Source organism: Triticum urartu, chromosome 7A, assembly GCF_056163025.1.
Source record: "Triticum urartu cultivar PI428250 chromosome 7A, HENAU_Tu73, whole genome shotgun sequence".
In the NCBI taxonomy this organism is placed as follows: Eukaryota; Viridiplantae; Streptophyta; class Magnoliopsida; order Poales; family Poaceae; genus Triticum; species Triticum urartu.
Genome location: NC_141879.1, coordinates 413,123,179 through 413,143,567, shown reverse-complemented (window position 1 = coordinate 413,143,567; position 20,389 = coordinate 413,123,179). Strand labels below are relative to the sequence as shown.

At 41.5% G+C, this 20,389-nt stretch overlaps 1 protein-coding gene across 2 annotated transcripts; it reads left to right on the top strand.

The window, feature by feature from the left end:
- The first annotated feature begins 5,952 nt into the window (after window positions 1-5,952).
- LOC125520035 (helicase-like transcription factor CHR28) lies at window positions 5,953-19,941 on the top strand. Of its 2 annotated transcripts, XM_048684828.2 has the most exons (12): window positions 5,953-6,215; window positions 7,296-7,723; window positions 7,793-8,170; window positions 8,275-8,453; window positions 9,037-9,108; window positions 12,369-12,443; window positions 12,525-13,512; window positions 14,326-14,456; window positions 17,403-17,621; window positions 18,256-18,759; window positions 18,844-19,053; window positions 19,526-19,941. In XM_048684828.2, exons 2-12 carry the CDS (start codon window positions 7,516-7,518, stop codon window positions 19,628-19,630), a joined length of 3,069 nt encoding a protein of 1,022 aa, XP_048540785.1. In that variant the 5' UTR covers window positions 5,953-6,215; window positions 7,296-7,515; the 3' UTR covers window positions 19,631-19,941. The 2 variants fall into 2 exon arrangements, with proteins under 2 accessions (XP_048540785.1, XP_048540784.1); XM_048684827.2 differs by having other exon boundaries at window positions 7,296-8,170.
- Window positions 19,942-20,389: the final 448 nt, after the last annotated feature.

Below are 20,389 nucleotides of genomic sequence, written 5' to 3'. Positions count from 1 at the left end.
ATTTTATCTTCTCTCATGAAACTCATTGAGTTGCATAAAGTTTCCGAATTTGAAATATTTCCAAATGGAATTCAAAATCTTTTCAAATCCCTTTTCATTTATTTAAATGGAAGAAGTCATATCATCTTCACTCTAGGGTTTTGTGATGAAATGAATTTGAATTCATGGTGATCATAAATGCAAAGTGAAAGTTTGGGAAAGTCATTTCATTCCCTCTCATTCAACTTTCAAAAGGTTGCAAATTTCACTCAATTTCACACAATCAATCACACAACAATCAAACAAACAATCATAAATATTTATTTAATATAACATTCCAAAATTTAGAATTTTGGGATGTTACATAGGGGCCCTGCCTTGCCCTGTGCCCCCTTTCCATGTATGCATGAAGGGGAAGTAAAGAGAGGGGCCGAGGGAAGGAAGTGGGAATCCTAGTACACACTTTCCCTTCCCTTCCCCCTTTCCTTCTCCTCCTCCTATAGCCTTATAGGGCACACCAGCCCCTTGTGGGCTGGTGTGTTCCTTCACAAGGCCCATATGGCCCATAGGATTGCCGGGGGTACCCGAAACACCTTCCGGTGACCCGATAAGTACCTGATACCCTCCGGAACACTTTCGGTGTCCGAATACCATCGTACTATATATCAATCTTTACCTCTCAACCATTTCGAGACTCCTCTCATGTTAGTGATCTCATCTGGGACTCCGAACAACATTCGGTCACCAAATCACAAAACTCATATAATATTATATCATCATCGAACGTTAAGCGTGCGGACCCTACGGGTTCGAGAACTATGTAGACATGACCGAGACACCTCTCTGGTCAATAAACAATAGCGGAACCTGGATGCTCATATTGGCTCCTACATATTCTACGAAGATCTTTATCGATCGAACCGTTATGACAACACACGTTATTCCCTTTGTCCATCGGTATGTTACTTGCTCGAGATTCAATCGTCGGTATCCACATACCTAGTTCAATCTCGTTACCGGAAAGTCTCTTTACTCGTTTCGTAATACATCATCCTGTAACTAACTCATTAGTTACATTGCTTGCAAGGCTTCTTATGATGTCTATTACCGAGAGGGCCTGGAGATACCTCTCCGATAATCAGAGTGACAAATCCTAATCTTGATCTATGTCAACCCAACAAACACCTTCGGAGATACCTATAGAGCATCTTTATAATCACCCAGTTACGTTGTGACGTTTGATAGCACACGAGGTATTCCTCCGGCATCCGGGAGCTGCATAATCTCATAGTCGAAGGAATATGTATTTGACATGAAGAAAGCAATAACAATAAAACTGAACGATCAATATGCTAAGCTAACAGATGGGTCTTGTCCATCACATCATTCTCCTAATGATGTGATCCCGTTATCAAATGACAATCTCATGTCCATGGTCAGGAAACTTAACCATCTTTGATTAACGAGCTAGTCTAGTAGAGGCTTACCAGGGACACGATGTTTTGTCTATGTATCCACACATGTATCAAGTTTCCGGTTAATACAATTCTAGAATGAATAATAAACATTTATCATGATATAAGGAAATATAAAATAACAACTTTATTATTGCCTCTAGGGCATATTTCCTTCACTACAACTATGCAATAATGATCTCAAAAGAACAATAACTATGCCACATAGTTCTAAACTCTGACATTTTATGTTTTGGTTATAAGTTTCTTTTGAATATTTGGTGAATAATCCAATTAATCTTTCCTTATAGGTTGTGCTGTCAGAGTATGTTTCACTATAGGAAATTTATTTCAACGTCTCCATGATGCCATAACTCTATGTAGAGTTGTTCAGCTCCCACATTATCATGATGCTTATTGCTATTACTATGACATTATACTTTTATTTCAGAAAGTGATTGCTCCATCAGGTGCCCATAAAAAGAAATTGCACAACAGCACCATGGCTATCTAGTATGTCAAGCAAGCTCGGGATTCAGATGACTGATGTAGATGGAGTCACAATTTAAGCAGAAGATATTCTTAATGGCAACAAGGAACTAATTGTTCTGTTGCTATGGATTATGCTCATTCATATGCACGTTAATCTGAAAATGCCATTCAGTCTCCCATTACTCCTGTTGAAGTTTTATACTGTTATTATATTGCACCTTTCATTTGTATTGAAAATCGGAAGTAATGGGGTTTGATGTTCAGTTTAGTTTTTCCACTCACTTTTTAGAAATAATGTTGACACTGTTATTATATTATAGTGGAGATATTACTTCTCACTTCTCGTCACTATGTTACTGTTACTTGCCTAAATCAGAAGTGTTGCAGTACCAAATTTCTTTTTAGTAAGAAAGTGTACGTGCATGTGTTATCCAACAAGATTATGTGAAGATTTTGAGGCTGCAGTAAACTTGCTCTCTAGCAAGATCAAGCCTCACGTGGTTGTACAGAGCGGCGAGGTTGCAGTGAATTTGTTCATGATGAGACTTGCCGACTATTGCACATCTAAAGATAAGAGATCATATATAATTGCTGCTTATAAATTTAGATAATGTTGTTGCTTATAAATTTACGTGATCTTTTCTGCAGTACCAAAGATGCAAGGTCGATTTAGATGAGAAATGAGTGGATTTTCTACTCTTGTATGTTAAATTCCACCCGACTTAAATCCACGATGCTACCCTAATTATGTGCAACCCACTAATTCACAATGATGTATTTGCTCGAGAGGATGGAGTACTATTGTGATATGTATTTCTGTCTGCACAAATAAAATGTATTGATTGTTGATGTCACTACAAAAAGTTTTTGATTATTGTAGAAGCAGAAACACACTTGAGAAGGATTTCATCTAGTATGTACTTTGAGTTCTCAGAGCTAGAGAGGCTGGTGCCAAATCTACATCAAAACAATGACAAGTTAATAAACGAGGAGGCTGCTAAGTTGTACTATGACTACTGTTAGATCTATTTTTGCACTTTTGAATTTTATTTGAGAGTGAATCTCGAAGGTATAACTTCTGCAAAGTGCTAGCGCCCACCTACAGATGATAAAATTTTCTTCTTCTAAATGTAACGAGGAATGAGCCACAAACACTTCATAGAACTTTAAATTAAAATATTGATCCCCTGCGTGTATATATATGACAAACATTGTCCTAATATATTTTCCAGTAAATGATTGTGAACCGGTTTTTTTTCAATCCGTACCTTTTGCAATAATATTTTTCTGGGAGATGTAACATAAGTTATGTTATTGGTCCAATTAAGTGATATTACTAGTACTTGATTTATTTGGGCATAAACATATAAAGATAATAACTCTAGCACTAATGCCCACAATTAGAAAATTGTAGGACTATCTTTACCTTTACCATTTAGAAGTGACAAACCACCCCACCCCACCCCCCCCACACACATGCAACAATCATTCATTCATTTAGCTGTATTATAATTTGGGTCATGCAAACTGGTACCTTAGCGAAGACCATCAACCCACAATATGTGTTGACAAGTTAGCACTCGTCATCGATGTCGTCGGTCTGAAACCCTCCTCGTTCGACAAGCTGGTGTTCGTGAATACAACCCTTAGACTCGCCTATTATAAGGACGGGAAGGAGGATAAGCGGTGACACCAACACAGTGAGGCGTCGTGTTGACATATAGGTTATATACATGTGAGGGTCTTGTATCATGTTCAGGGACATGCATTTTTTCTCCCGTTGCAATGCACGAGCATTTTTGCTAGTATATACTATAATAGCATGGAACAATAAAAAATTATAGATACGTTGGCGATGTATCAAACATTGCCTGCACACACAAAAGAAAATACTTGCACCCAACATGGGCAAGAGGGTTGTCAATCCCCTTAAACTCGTTAGTTGCAAGGATCAAATCTTGTATAGGTAGATACATAAATTGTAAAACAAAATAAAAATAGTAAATTGCAGCAAGGTATTTTTGGTTTTAGTAATACGATTAAGATAGACCCGAGGACCATAGTTTTCACTAGAGGTTTCTCTGTCGAAATAATATCATACGGCGAGTAGATAAATTACTGTTGGGCAATTGATAGAAAAGCGCATAGTTATGATGTTATTCATGACAATGATCATGTATATAGGCATCACGTCCATGACAAGTAGACCAAAACGATTCTGTATCTCTTACTATTATCCACTTCGAGAGCGCTTCTATGTTTGCCTCTTTACGTTTTAAGTTCATAACAAACAAAGTATTGCATGAGGTATGATGACATGATGTTGACAAAGTAAACCCAAGCAATATGAATAACCCCCATTGATTTATCCTTAATGGCAACAATACAAATACGTGTCTCGCTACCCTTTCTGTCACTGGGTGAAAACACCGCAAGATTGAACCCATTACAAAGCACCTCTCGCACTGAAGAGAAATCAATCTAGTTGGCCAAACCAAATGGATAGATCGGAGAGAAATACAAAGCTATGACAATCATGCATAATAAAGTTCAAAAAAAGACTCAATTACTTTAAATGAATAATCTGATCATAAACTCGCAATTCATCGAATCCTAACAAACACACCATAGAAGAAAATTACATCGGATAGAACTTCAAAAAGATCGATGAGAACATTGTATTCAAGATCAAAGAGAGAGAAGAAGTCTCTAGCTACTAGCTATGGATCGCAGGTCTGTGCTGAACTACTCACGCATCATCGGATGAGCAGCAAAGTTGATGTAGGGGCCCTCCGTGATCGATTCCCCCCTCCGGCATAGTACCGGAAAAGGCCTTCAGATGGGATCGCGGTAGAACATAAGCTTGCGGTGGCGGAAAATGTGTTTCGGGTAGCTCTATGTTGGTTTAGGAATATTTGGAAATTTATAGAGGTGGAATTAGGTCAAACGGAGTAAAATTGCGTGGGAGTCACGAGTTCAGGGGGCGCGCCCCAGCCCTAGTGCGTGTCCTGTGAGCTCGTGGCTCTCACGTAAGTCTTCTGACCTCCTCCCGAACATTTTAGGGTCCATTCTACTCCAGAAAAAAAATCATCGTAACGCTTCATTGTGTTTGGACTTCGTTTGATACTGATTTTCTGAAAAGCCAAAAACAAGTAAAAAAGAAACTGTCATTGGGCACCGAGTTAATAAGTTAATCTAAAAAAATATAGTATAATAAAGCATTCAAGATCGATAATACAATACCATGAAACAATCAAAATTATAAATATGTTGGAGACGTATCAACCATCAGTAAGCCAGAAGACAAGAAACAAACTATTTTCGCCCAAGCACAAGAAGCACACTGAAAGGATATTGAGAGGGCATTTGGTGTGTTGCAAGCTCGGTTTGCTATTGTTCGAGTTCCTGCTTGCTTCTAGTCTAGGATAAGAAATCCCTCTTCAATATCATGGCTGCATGTCTAATTCTACACGACATATAATGATTAAGGATGAGGGATTAAACTTAGTGTTTTTGTATGACAATATTGGTAACCATGTCAAACCTGTCATGAACCCACATCAGATCAATGCAATTCTTGAGACCTATCGGCAGATTGAGAACAATACCACACACACCTAGCTACATAATGATCAATCAGTGGAAACCGTATGAGAGATAGACTCCCATTTTATTTATTTGATCTTATTTATATCCATGTGTGATTTGAACATTCTATCATTTTCAGACCATATTGTTTTAATTATTTGCAATTGAACATTTGTTGTATTGAGATGATTATTGTATTGTATGATGTCAAAGCATTAACAGGTTTAATTTATATTGCTATTGTATTAAGATAAAATTGTTCAAAAACATGAACTTGTCTAAAACTCCGAGTATGGATTTGCGGTGCCGCGAGGGCGCGTTTTCGAAAACCGTAAACGATTTTGCGGGACTCCGATTTACAGGATCTGCTAAAAATACTTTAAATCCTATTTTTTTTAAAAAAAATTATACATATGATGCAGGCTAGAGTTACGACCAAACACACGCAAAAGATTGGGGAAATAGGATCCGCGACACGTCTCGACCAAAAGCTTCCTTCCTCCGCCTCCACGAGGCTGCTCCTCCACCTGTCCGTGCGGCCACCCCTCCTCCCAGTGAACTGCGCGGCGACCTCCCCTGCCCAGACCTGATCCCGCCGCGGCCCAGTCCGCAACGGTATCCAACGGCCGGCCTGTTCCTCCTCTGCCGCCGAGTCGAGCGCCGCGAGGGCTGATCTCGCGGATTTTCGCCTGTTCCCGAGAGGTGCGTGTTGCTGCTGGGGGTTCCGTGCAGTGGCTTTCTCCCCGCCTCGGGGTTGCTTTTTGTTCGGGTGAACTCGAGGTTGCTGTTCGGTTCTCCCCGGATGGGGTTTTCCGGGCCGGGCCATCTTGGCGGTCTCGGATCGGGAGATTGGTTGATCCCGTCAAGCATGGGTTCCCTACCGCAGAATTTGGTCCGGTTGCGCGTTCGTGCAAAGTCCTTTCTACTTTCTGGTATTGAAATGACATCTTCAATCCAGTACAGTCCTCAGCGTAGACCTAACCGTCATCTATCATCAGCGTGCGCGTAGGGTCTGATTGGTCCATTTTTAGAGCTGAACTGATCTGGAAAGTCTCTCCAGTGAACTGATCTGTTCCGGGCTTAGGTCACTATAATTTCCAATTGATGTGTTGCCACTTTTTTTTAATAAAATTATAATAATTTTGATATCTTTTCCTTATCGTTTTCTTCCTGTGTGTTAATGCTGAAGAATTCCATCTGACCACTCGCAGGACGATAAAGCATGCATATGACTTTTAGGAGGGGTTCTCACAAAATAATTCCTCAATATTTTCCAATGTTCAAGATATCGGTAACTGGTACCTTGGTTGGGTGCCGAGTAGTGATAAATAGGGGAAATTTCCAGTTAATTTTTAGAGCATCAGGGAGCCACAAGGGCCTCCCTGGTTCCACTGCAGAGCATGAAACCAAAAGTTTTACAAACACAGTTCAGGAATCGAAAAAACGGAACAGCAAACAGGCTGGCTGCGCGCCGTGGCACCAAACTACCACGATGGAACTAAAATAACCCCTCTAAAGGCTAGTCTAGGGAGGTATCGAAACCATTATTACATGACAGGAAAGACTTCAGATGGCATTTTCCAGTTAATCGGCTGATAAATCAGTTAAACGGCCAATAAATCAATTAATTGGATATTCGGTGACCCACTGAGTGGCGATTAACTGACCGAGATGCTGATTAACTGACCGATATTTGGAACAATATTTTCATGCTGTTATTCCTGTTCTGTGCACCATAACTTGATATCTACTCAGCTGCAATTTTATGTGATCCGCTTGCAGGCCAATTGCGGATAACTCGAGTAACTGCTAGTGCTACCAGGAATCGTGTGGTGTGCTTTATCTGTCTAGCTTGCCAATCATCTACATAAATTTCAAAGTGGGTTTACTTTCAGTCTGGAGGCTGAAAGATAGGTTAACACTCTGCCATCTGACCTTGTTCATGCATGCATGGTTTGAATGCTAACCACAATTGAGTCCTGAAAAAGCAGACGCGGTGCACATGCTTGCCGGCAGTATGAATAACGATAACGATAATGTTATTGACTTGATATCGGATAGTGGTGATGATTTTGATTCTGACTCTGACGATCCAACTTCTACAAATGTCACATCTGGCGAGAATGGCGGAGGGCAATCAGTCTGCTTTCAGGACGAAGATTTGTTGAGGAGCACTCCCTCTTCTTCCAGGTGTAATATAAATGATAATGGTCAGTACAGAACTCTGCCACCTTCCTTCGCAAATGGTATTGATATTGAGAAAGCCCGTTATACACTAGGTTCGGGGGACAGAACTTATCCACATTCAAATTCGGGGCCAAGACACGATTCTGGAAGGGCCTCTCTCTCGTCCAGTAGACTTGATATCGCAGTGAGGGAGCGTAATGGTTTGGCAGTGGATGCAAATGGCAATAACAAGAGGATTCTTCCTTCATCTTTTGCCAGTGGAAGCACGTCAAAATCTACACATCCAAGTGTTGCAAGTGAGAGCCGTAAACTCCCATCACGTTTTACCAATGGAAATTCACAAAGGTTGGATGATAATAGTATAGGAACAAATGATGCCAATGGCACTGGGCAGCCTTCATCTTCAAGGTTCTCAATCCGAAGCTACTCTGTGAGTAATGCCCAGAAGGATACCATGGAAAATGACGATGGTTTGTGTAGCTAGTCTCAAATTAGTCTAATTGAATCATACATTGGAAATGGTTGCAGGATTTCAATACAAGTACTAATGTTTTTCCCTCTTTAAAATTGCCAGATGATGTCTATGTATATGATAGTCCTAGTTCACATAGGATGCTGCCTGCATCTTTTGGAGGCCATAACTCTGCCAGTAACAATGAACTTGCTAATGTTAATGACATGCAAGCTCGTCCAAACCTAGAAAATAGGTTTATGGATCCTGACGAGAGCGCAGTATATCAAGAGGCTCTTCAGGTATGCATCTTTGGTCCGTTGAGACATAAACAACATTCATGTTCATGCCCAGCTAATCATGTGACGTTTTGTCCAGAGGCAATTATCTATGATTGACTTATTCTTCTTTGATAAGTTCCGTGACTTGCATTGCTGACTTGGCTTGATGGATTAAAAGACAGCTGATAATCCCTATCAGAACTCAAAATCATACTCTGTAACGACATGCTGCTTTAACATGTGCCATTGTCTTTTAAAGTATCTATCTGAAGAAAAATACAGGTTCTACCTATATGAATTTGCCATGTTAATCATTTTACTGCATAAATACCAAACTTATGTGCTGCATATTTCTACGGTAGTCAGAATAATAAATACATTACCATTGCATTTGCAGAGCTTTTAATCTTTTTTAAAATAATTTTGTTGCATTATAAATGCAAGTGCTAGTTTTGACTTATCAATGAGAATATACATCTGCATGTTCTTGTTTACCAGCCCATGGAAATAGTAAGTTTTAGCAATCCAGGTTATTTATTTGGCTATTACTCTCACATTTGATTCTATGGTTTGAGTAACTTGCTTTTATTATTCTGTTATGCAGAACATTAGTCTGGATAAAAGGGAAGATGATCTCGATGAGGGTGTCTTATCAGTATCTCTGCTTAAGCACCAGGTACACTATTCTTTATATGAGTGCGGGTTTTTTACTTCTGGAGTGCCATGAGATCACACTGTGAGATTCACATATTTATGTTTCCACGCTAATGCACTGTACTCTCCATGATGACCCAGTCCAATTGAAAATGAACTAATGATAAGTGGTAGTCGAATTTAGGATGCATTATCCCTGTTATAGGGCATGTCGTCAGCACTGTACTATTGACTAGTAAGGTGTGAAATGAAGAAGATGGAATAGCAATTCCGCAAGCATGAATTATGCCAGATTTAGGGGTAGTATAACCTAAAAAAAGCACAAATACAGGGACATGGACATGATGATATGCATACAGGGACACGAGATACAGCATTTTCCAAAAACAGCCGTATGGGGATACGGCGAGTATATATAAGGGTGTAGTTACCCCCATAGCATCCACCGTTGATCTCACAATATCCTGATGTTTTGATCGAGCCTGTGTTTATTGGTAGAACTTCTGAATAGTAGTGGCTATCGGTTTCACATCCGACTCGCTTGCAATTATCATTAATTCATTTCTTAGTTTATTGGGCGTTTATCGTGGTTGTGAGCTTATCCCAAAGAGACGCCGAATCTATCTCTTTGTGTGTCATCATTATCTCCCTACCAAACAATCAAATCTTGCTTTATTTCTCTACGTAAAAAATAGATAGTCCAGTTACCAACAACCTACATATATTCTCTCTATCTGGGCGATTCTTTCTCACCGAGCAGACAAAAAATGGGATCCTACTCCCAACTAACAATGTCCCTATAGAATAATAAAATAATAACTGGACATCATTTAGTACAACATGCATGCACATGTAAGTCGATTTTCTTGGCCACATAAAAATTGTCCAAAACCCATTTTCAGTCTGTTTCGAAATTGCCAACAAAAGAATTTGGTTGGCATATAAAGAATAAATACCATATACTCCATATAATGTGCACAACGCCATCCTCCCAATTAACATGCTGCATCCCACGTCCACGCACACACTTGATACTACTGTCTCCTCTTTCCCCACATATAGCATACTACAGAGTTCTTCAATGGCATACTGCCTCCTACATGATTTCATCTAGACACGACATACCACATACTCACATATCTTACATAGTATACTTCTTACATCACGCGGCTGGCATACTCCAGTCTATGGGCCTGTTCGGATCTCCTCTGGCTTCTCAAAACTCCACATATCCAGCTTCTCCTCCTCGCTTCTAACTTCACGTAGCGATCGCAGGAATGTTCGGCTGCATCGGCAGCTTCTCGTGGAGCTGCAGCCCAGCTGGGAGGGCTCTGGCCCGTTTGGCACTGATTGGGCCGGCTGGAGGTAGCCTTGTTTGGGCCCAGTGCACCGATACGGGGGAGGGAGAGGGGTACCGATTAGTTGGGGATCGCTGGTTTCTTTTTATCGTGCGGGGGGCAGCGAACCGTTACCTTTGGCGGTGGCAACTCCCTGTAAATTGGGCGAACTTCTGATTCTTCGATTGGTGGAGCTGGGCCGACCGAGCTTCACGTTTTTGCACTGCGAGTTGGGTCAGCTTCGAGAAGTTAGCTTCTTGGAGCCCAAACGTTCGGGACAAAATTATTTATGAAGCTGGTGAAATTAGAAGCTGGAGGAGATCAGAACAGGCCCTATGTGTACTACATTTCTCAGTCACACTGTTTTTTTATGATATCATATACTCCTTACTGCACAAGGCATACTACAGGCTATATACTACATCCTACACCCTGCATATTACATACTTCTTCCATAAAACTATATATATACTCCAGATATCCAATTCAGCTCAGGGGAGCATTTGCTTCTGTGTGCCAATTCTTTTTTTGTAAATGTAAAATGGGTACGAATTTTTCAGCCATGTACATATTGATGTCCAAATGTTATGTGCAAATGTTTAGGTGGAAAGCTAAAGCATTTAGATCGGTGCAAAAAAAAAGTTGAACACCAATTTTTTGGCATTTCTCAACCACGTAACTTTGTTTTTTTCACTGACAAAATGCTATGGTTCCAGTTCGCATGAAAATTGTCAAGCATGCTTTGGACATAACACGAACATGAAAAAGATTTTTTTAAATTTATTTGCTATTTTGTTTGAATTTACTGTTCACCGCAGGAGTACATGCTCCCCAGAGTCAAAACGCCATGCCCTTAGTACGGACAGCATACTCCAGGCTATGTACTACAATCTAGTCACCGAACCCACCAATCTGAACTGTTAAAGTTTGCATCGCACATCAAGATTTTGATATAATAATAATATAACAGAAGGATTTATTATCTTCATTAGTATCAAATTATTTCGAGGGCACAACAAACTGGATAATGAAAAGAAATACTCCCTCTGTTCACTTTTATAAGACCTTGAAGACATTTCAGACAATGTACAAAACAGCCCAATTTGAGTTGTCTGAAATGACTTATAAAAGTGAACGGAGGGAGTACAAGTTTATATGGTGCCATAGAAGTTTGGCGTGAATAGAAAATATAACTCACGCCACAACTAAACTAGAGATGGTCTAATTCATGTCTACGCCATCTTTGATCCAGAGGCATGTCTACAAGTACTGTTGTTGCCTGGCTGGCCGCATGCCATGCAACACCTGGTTCTTACTCTATCACGAGCACCATGTATTCTTTCGTATAGTCCCCGTCAAATCTTCAAATTATTCTGCCGCACAACTCAATAACCGTACCTAAATTCTCCATTCTCTGAATTACATGCATCATTCTATTGTATTGCTGCAAAAAGAAAGAGATGATGTTCTAGTACTATTACAAGTACTAATCAGATGGATAGTATATATACTCACTCAAGGGGAATAGTGATCCGCGAGTTCTCTTGCTCAACGGGATCTTTCTGTCCACCATGTCTTTGCATACTTTTGGATCCAATATAAAATTTGGATTCTGTTTCGGATCACAAAACCTCAGCGCTGGATTTATGGGCAGTGCTATCCGTGATCAAGCTGTACATATCTGCTATCTGACACTGTCCCGTCACTCTCCCACCTCTTTTGTTCGAATACGCGTATCCCGTCGTATCCGTGCGTATTGCTGTGCACCCCCGTACTAGGACGCCGATATGGCTGTTTTTGCCGTGTCCATGCTTTTTAGGGTATAACCCATGGGGTGTAGTAACATATTTCTGTGTATATATGTATCATGTTCTGAATATCAATTATTTATTAGTTTCTTGTGTTCTGAATATCATGTTCCTTACGTACTTTTTCTCCTTGAAAGAAAATGGCATTAGCTTGGATGGTTTCGAAGGAGAATAGTTCACATTGTGCAGGAGGAATTCTTGCAGATGATCAGGTTATTTGTGGTTTCCAACCTTTCAAAAACTACTCACTTCTTGTTAAATTCTTCTTAATGATAAGTAGTTTATTGTTACAGGGTCTTGGGAAGACTGTGTCTACAATTGCCCTTATACTAAAACAGAAGAGTCAGCAGTCTAAGTTCATGTGTGCTGATTCAGATCCTTTGAAATCTGAAGCGCTAAACCTTGATGAAGACGATGAGGCAGTGACTGTTGTTGATAAGGCGAAACAGTCTATGAACGATGAACCCAAGAAGGATTTAGACGCTAGTTTATCAACAGCAGCTAGTACTAGTGATGTTAAACCATCTAGTAGTCATATGGATATTGTTCCAAATAGAATTGTTGTTGAAAGCAAAGTTGAACGCAAGAAGACTAAAACAGGCACATCATCTGCATCATCGACCATGCGATCCATGACAAGGCCAGCTGCAGGTACTTTAGTAGTATGCCCTGCTAGTGTTCTTAAGCAGTGGGCTAATGAATTGAATGACAAGGTTAGTCAAAGTGCTAGGTTATCTGTTTTAGTCTACCATGGTGGTGCAAGGACCAAAGATCCAAGTGAGCTGGCAAAATATGATGTCGTTGTCACGACATACACAATTGTGGCGAATGAAGTGCCTAAACAGAATGCTGATGATGACCAAGATCAAAAGAATGGGGAAGAATCTTCTGTTGGTAATAAAAGAAAACCACCAAGCAAATCTAAGAAAAGGAAGAAGAAACTTAAGGATTCAGATATTGACCTTGACAGTGGCCCAGTTGCCCGGGTACGGTGGTTTCGGGTGGTTCTTGATGAAGCTCAGACGATAAAAAATTTCCGAACTCAAGTGGCTAAAGGCTGTTGTGGACTAAGAGCAAAAAGGAGATGGTGCTTATCAGGAACACCTATACAAAATTCAATCGATGAGCTCTACAGCTATTTCCGTTTCTTGAAATATGATCCATATTCTACATATAGCTCATTTTGTACAATGATAAAGCACCCAATTGCTAGAAATGCAGTCCATGGGTATAAGAAACTACAAACTGTGTTGAGGATAGTTCTCCTGCGTCGCACAAAAGGTGAGAGAAAAATGTGTATTTACTGCACCTATCTAAGAAATCGTTAACTGGTAACTGCCTGGTTGTCTGGCGAGTGGAGGATTAATAGGCAAATTGGCTGATAATCAGTGAATCAGCTACTCGGTGACCCTCTGAGGAAGGAATAATCGGCCAGTTAACTGATTAACCGGCTGTTTTTTAATAGTGATAGTTCCAATATCCATGTACCAAGGGAGGGAATACATACGGCATGGTTGAGCCTGAGTACTCACGTATATATGATCTTTGGATATTTCATTGCAAACTAATGCAATTCCAACCACGCCGCTTAGTACTTTTTATTAGTTATGGGAACTTGATGAATTATATCCAAGTTTAAATCTGCATGTGATTACACCATTTTTTGGGGGTAGGCATTCTCTAGTTCCATGACTTCCTAATCAGTTATAGGTATTACTGTGCGAACAGTTGGAAGAACAGAAACTTTGAGTTACATGTCAGAGAAGATAGTAGGTTATTGATTTCGTGTTTGAGAATGCCAGGGCACCTGTATTAATATTCCTAGCCACTTGTGTTCAGTACTTTGAGTTACATGTAAGAGAAGATAGTAGGTTATTTGATTTCTTGTTTGAAAACACTAGGGCACCTGTGTTAATATCGCTAGCCACTTGTGTTCAGTATCCCGCACTTCCTTTCTCTTTTCTTTTCATAGAAAGAACTTCCATAGGGTTTCACATTGTATAATTTTGTTGGGAGATCTCTAAACACATATTGACATGACTCTTTTCCATTTGCTACCTCTGCTGATCTCATATTGCTGTTTTTTATATGTAGAAACTAAGATAAATGGAGAACCGATCATAAACTTACCTCCAAAGACAATTAAGTTGCAAAAGGTGGATTTCACAAAGGAGGAGCGAGCTTTTTATTTGACACTGGAAGAACGTTCTCGGCAACAGTTCAAGGTTGGTTAAAACTTCATGTTTATCTTACCTTTCCCCATACTTTGTCGATGGCCTTGTTATATTATAATTTTGTACTATTTGATCGCTAAACTGGTGGCATGTGCCTTGTCTCCACTTCCAAGTGTCATATGTAGGTAGAAGATCGTTGTCATGATCTAGAGTCCTATTTTAGAGTTGCTTGCAATCATTGGCTCATTGCTTAATGTAGGGTGTGTGCATGCGGTTTTAGGTGGTTTGGGATGAGAGCCCAGCCCAGCCCAGCCCGCAAGTACATGGTTTTGGCAGTGTGGTTTCGATAGTTTGCATCTTTTAACGGGTTAGCTGCTTCACTTGCTCCTATTCTTCAATTATGAAGCACCGATATGGGGACGGGGACATGTTAATACGGATAGCGGGGGTTTGAGCGTTTTGCCTCTGGTGATTGTTGGCTTTGTGCAGGAAATTAGCACATGGGTGGTGGACAGAAGAACACACGCCAAAAGATATGGCAGTATTTTCTTACGACGCATGAATTTTTGGTGCTCGGCTGACGCTTCTTAGCCGGAGCGTTTTCTTCTTTTCTCTATTTCTCATGCCACTTAGCTGAACCGATTACAAAGCTTTAAATAGCGCACACATGACACATGGTCAATCTAACAACTGCCTGATCCACTAATTACTCAACTAGCCGATAGAAAAGGCCACCAACTAGCGATCTCACAACTCGGCCATCTCCTCACAACCTGGAGACAACGTCTGATCACTAGTTTCACACTTGAGCCTATCTAACAACTAGCCTTATCCATGCAAGCACACGTGCACCACTTCTACTAACTAACAACGCATGCAACTAATTAACACTACTAGCTTTGCATGCGTACACATGGCCACGTCCACGTCCCAACATATGCACACAGCCGCAGCTTCTAGTGTTACGACTACAAATTAAACATTATCTAATCCTATACACTTAACACTAATAACAAGATTAGTTCAAACAATCACCTCCCTAATCTTATTATTTATCCTCTTGTGAAGCCTTTTGTCCTTTTGTCGTCGATCCCGTTGGTGCAGCACATCGACGACCGTAATTGACATCTCGTCACACCGATTGTCATCGCCGTTGGCTTCAATGAGAGGCGCACCTCCTACGCCTTCGCCGCATCTTCGTTGCTGGCGACACACCGTGTCCACGACTCCGATGTGGATGATGAACTCCTTGTGGCAATGGCCTCCATGCCATGACAATCACCTCCTTGCCGCCGGTGGCACGACTTACCGGGTAGCATGTCCTTCTCCTTTGGTCATGACACAACTTGACGACGACGAAGGATTGGACCTCGACACACGAGGCTTTGGTGCCAAATGTTGGACAGAAGAACACACACATAGAGGAATTTTTTGGTGCTCGGCTGACGCCTCTTAGCCGGAGCGTTTTCTTCTCTTCTCTATTTCTCATGCCACTTAGCTGAACCGATTACAAAGCTTTAAATAGCACAAGCATGACACACGGTCAAGCTCACAACTGCCTGATCCACTTATCGCTCAACTAGCCGATAGAAAAGGTCACCAACTAGCGATCTCACGACCCGGCCTTCTCCTCACAACTTGGAGACCACGTCTGATCACTAGTTTCAGTGACCCCTTTATGTGATCCGACACAATATCGTCGTCTTGTTGGGAGCCTTGTCTATCCAGCTGTCACTCGTCCGGACACCTCCTAGGCTCCTATCCTGTCTATATTTTGAGTCAGTTTGTCTCTGCTTCCACTCTAGTTCAATATAGTCAACCTTCTTCGTGTTCTCCGATATCTTCGTGGCTCCATCTCTCACCGTCTGTGCTTTCCACTCTCCAGTTCATTACAGCTTCAGGTCTATTCGAATGCTACGTGGGCTAGTCATCCCTCGGATCGCCGTTCACTTTTTGCTGTGTTTTTCTAGGTGGTTCTCTCATTGCTTGGAAGACGAAGAAACAAACTGCAGTTTCCATTCAAGTGCAAAGGCTGAGTTTCGAGCTATGGCTCTTTTGACGGTAGAGGTGACTTGGTTACGGTGGTTACTTCAGGAGTTTGGTGTTCTCACTACACCTACTCTGCTATTGTCAATACAGGTGCTATTAGTATTGCACGTCACCCTATGAAGCATGAGCTCACCAAGCATATTGGGGTTGATGCTTCTTTTGTGCGCGCTGGTGTGCATGATCAGGTTAATGCTCTTTAGCATGTGCCTTCCGGGTTACAGTTGGTGGATTTCTTTATGAAGGCCCAAACTAGAGCACAACACGGCTTTTATCACTCCGGACTCAGTGTTGTTGATCCACCAGGGGTTTGAGGGTGTGTGTGTTAAGAGTTATATATATTTAGCCATGTACCCCTTTGTATTTTCCATGTTCTATAAGGGGTTTTCTGCCATCACAATACAAAGGGGTACTCCGTGCCCCCCTGTCTCAAGTATTCTCCCCATCCCTGTAGTGGTTGCCGCCCTCCCCTACCTCTCCCTCTCTTGTTGTGCTCTCCTCAGCCAACTTCCTTAATAGCACCCTTTCCAACGCCACACTATCTGTCGCGCATCTCCGTCGAGGGAAATAAGCTTGGCTGGAACTCAGCTATGGCTTCTTTTGAGTTGGAATTGTGATGGAAACAGGTTCAGTGGTTTAAACCTGACATCACCCGTGACCCAAACTGCAGTTTGATGCGGGTGGGTTCGACAGCAAACATGTCTAGCTTTAATTAATCAGATTTTCCTCCCAGCTTGTTTTCCTACCGCTTTCCTTTGAATTTTTGTTTGTGGAATTCTTTATTGGTATTCCTATACCATTATGTTACATCTAGGGAGGTAAGTGGACAGTAGTTTCTGAGGCGTGGACATTCTTTAGATCAACAGAAGCTTAACATTGGCATCCCTTGTGGAAACTAGAAATGTTGGAAGTGAAATTTATGACTCCTGACATGCTGTCTATCCATTTCAGGAATATGCTGCTGCCGGAACAGTCAAACAAAACTATGCCAATATCCTTTTATTGTTGTTGCGCCTTAGGCAGGCTTGTGATCATCCTCTTCTTGTGAAGGGGCATCAGTCGGTATTTAAAGGCGATGGTTCTATAGAGATGGCAAAACAACTTTCCAAGGAAAGGGTAATAGATTTGCTTGCAAGGCTGGAAGTATCAGCGCTTTGTGCTGTATGCCGTGTAAGTGATTTGATCTTTCCTCACTATTTTGAAGTTCATCTGTTTTCTCTTTTCTTTTGAGTGCAATCGTGCAAACTCTCACGTGTGCCATCTTTATATGAGATTTATGTGTTAGCATCGTTCGATATTTAACCCTGACAAACAATTACCCCAACATTTGAGGGGTTACTTTAGAAAGTTATCATCTATGTGATCCATGCCCCTATGAATCTAGTCCATCCAAACTTCATTGATGGGGGCCTATCTGGGAAGTTATCATGGTTTGACTCGACCATGGTTTGCACTAAAGATATGCCTCCCTCTCTTGTTCACACTCTTGGCATAAGACCTCATAGCGCGGAGCCACACAACGAAAATGGTACCTGAACACATGTACTGGTTAAAACCTACATATTTTATGGGATAATGCAAAACCTAATTGGGCCCTGCTCGTCATGGTAGTCGTATCCAGGGCTAAAATTCTGAGCCCAGCTTGACACCTGGGTAAGGTTGCATCCATTTTGCCACGATCTTTTCTTATGCACAGTGTGTGCAACAATGTAATAACTGGTCTAATTCATATTTCTAAGGAGTACTTGTCGTTTTGATCTTATTGTAGTGGCTACAATAATAATATAACTTATGTTTTTTGCAGGACACACCTGAGGATGCTGTTGTGGCGATGTGTGGTCATATTTTCTGCTATCAGTGTATATACGAGCGGATAACAACTGATGAAAACATGTGCCCCGTCCCTAATTGCAGAAACACGTTAAGTACTGAATCAGTATTTTCATCAGGGACATTAAAGATTTGTATCTCCGGCAAGACCAGTACTCATGCGATAGCGAGTTCATCAGCAGACGATGGGCTATCTTCTATCAGTCAAAGCAGTTACATCTCCTCGAAGATACAAGCGACCGTCGATATACTGAATTCTATCATTAACATGCATGCTCTTACAGACAGTGATACCATTGAATCAAATCCAAACCGAGTATCCCCTGTGAAAGCCATTGTCTTCTCGCAGTGGACTGGCATGCTGGATTTGCTGGAGTTTTCACTGAACAGCAATCTTATACAGTACAGGAGACTAGACGGAACAATGTCCCTCAATTCAAGAGATAAAGCCGTGAAGGATTTTAACACCGACCCAGAGGTCATCCCCCTCACCCAACTCGTCTCTTTTGCTACTTCTGGACAATCAGCTGACATTATGCTGCTGGATGTCTTCTTTTTTCAGGTTAGAGTTATGATTATGTCATTGAAAGCGGGTAATCTTGGTCTGAACATGGTTGCTGCTTGCCATGTAATACTCCTTGATCTTTGGTGGAATCCTTATGCTGAGGACCAGGCAATTGATAGAGCACACAGAATTGGTCAGACTCGTCCTGTCACTGTCTCTCGTCTAACCATTACAGATACAGTGGAAGATCGTATTTTATCTCTGCAGGTAATTATCCGTCTTACACTTATGATGTGAGTTCATGAGCACTTCTAATCCACATAAGGAACATGTGCTTGTTATTTGTTAATTTGGGGGATGAGAATTATGCACTGCATGAATATCACTGATACCCTTTTATCATGTCAGTGATCGTCTCATGGTAGGTTAGTTTTCTAATCTTTCTTGTGAGAGAACTGTCTGATAGGGGATCGAAATTCATTTCTGGTTTGGCACATTACGGAAATGATGGTTAACAAATTAAGCTGGACAGCCAATAAATCCAAGTGCACGGAAAGCCAGCCAGGCAGCTCTACTTAGGTTTACTACAATAACAAACTATTTGACAATGGGGACAAGCAAACTTGAAATAGGATTACATAAATATTTGAAGCAGATGTAGAAATTGCCTTGTCATGGAGTCACCATTGCTTATAATTCCATGGTGCCTGTCTTACATTATTCCTGCATTTGTTAACAGGAGGAAAAGAGAGCGATGGTCAACTCTGCTTTCGGTGAAGACAAATCCAGTGCCCACGCTACTCGGCTCACTGTAGATGATCTGAGGTATCTGTTTAGGATATGATTGGGAGGAGGAGATGATCCCTTGTTGCGTTGCTAGCTTTGGAAAGCGTCAAAGTGGTGGCAGCATGTACGTTGCTTGCAATCTACCTATGTCTCTCCCTGCCCCGCCGAGGATCCAGTTTTGTCATGCTCCGATCGATCCTACATGTGACATCGGATGGCCAGCTAGCTAGCATGTCTAGTGTAACGTACTTGTGTCCCTGAGACGGGCCGTCTAGTGTAACTGCCATACCCCGCCCTGTAGGAGAATTCTTGTGTGCTCTGTTCCCTGTGATGACAGGAGAGATCCATATGTATAGTGTGTCATTGACTCGTACTGTGGCCATTTACTTTTTCCTTTTTTGCAATGTTCCCGAGTGCATTAACAGACAGGTGGACCATCCCACTCGTGTTAGAGCATCTCCAAGAGGTTCCAAAGAAAACCCCTCAAATGAGTGGTTAATGGGGCTTTCCCAATAATTTCAGGGGCCCAATAATTCTTGGATGTGAAGTTCGCTCAATGGGAGGGCTCACTCCAACGGGGCGACCCATTTCGTCCGTTTGGGTCGGCGCGGACACAAAAGTCGGCTCAACACGCTGACCTAAACGGATGCGCGTCTGCTTTCGTTCGCCTGCCGACCCATTTTTGGTCCATTTTTGAGCTGGATTTGTGTTGGCGCAGACACAAGACGAAGCACGTGCTCGCCTCTTTTCTCACCGGGTCCGCTGATCGGTGGCATATTGGCCTCTCCACATCAAACAACACACCCTCGCCTGTTGC

Coding starts and splice junctions, on each gene's coding strand:
- LOC125520035 (XM_048684827.2), top strand. CDS start 7,516: ATGCTTGCCGGCAGTATGAATAACGATAACGATAATGTTATTGACTTG. Junction 17,622..18,255: donor CGCTTTGTGCTGTATGCCGT/GTAAGTGATTTG, acceptor TGTTTTTTGCAG/GACACACCTGAGGATGCTGT. Junction 18,760..18,843: donor ATTTTAACACCGACCCAGAG/GTCATCCCCCTC, acceptor TTCTTTTTTCAG/GTTAGAGTTATGATTATGTC.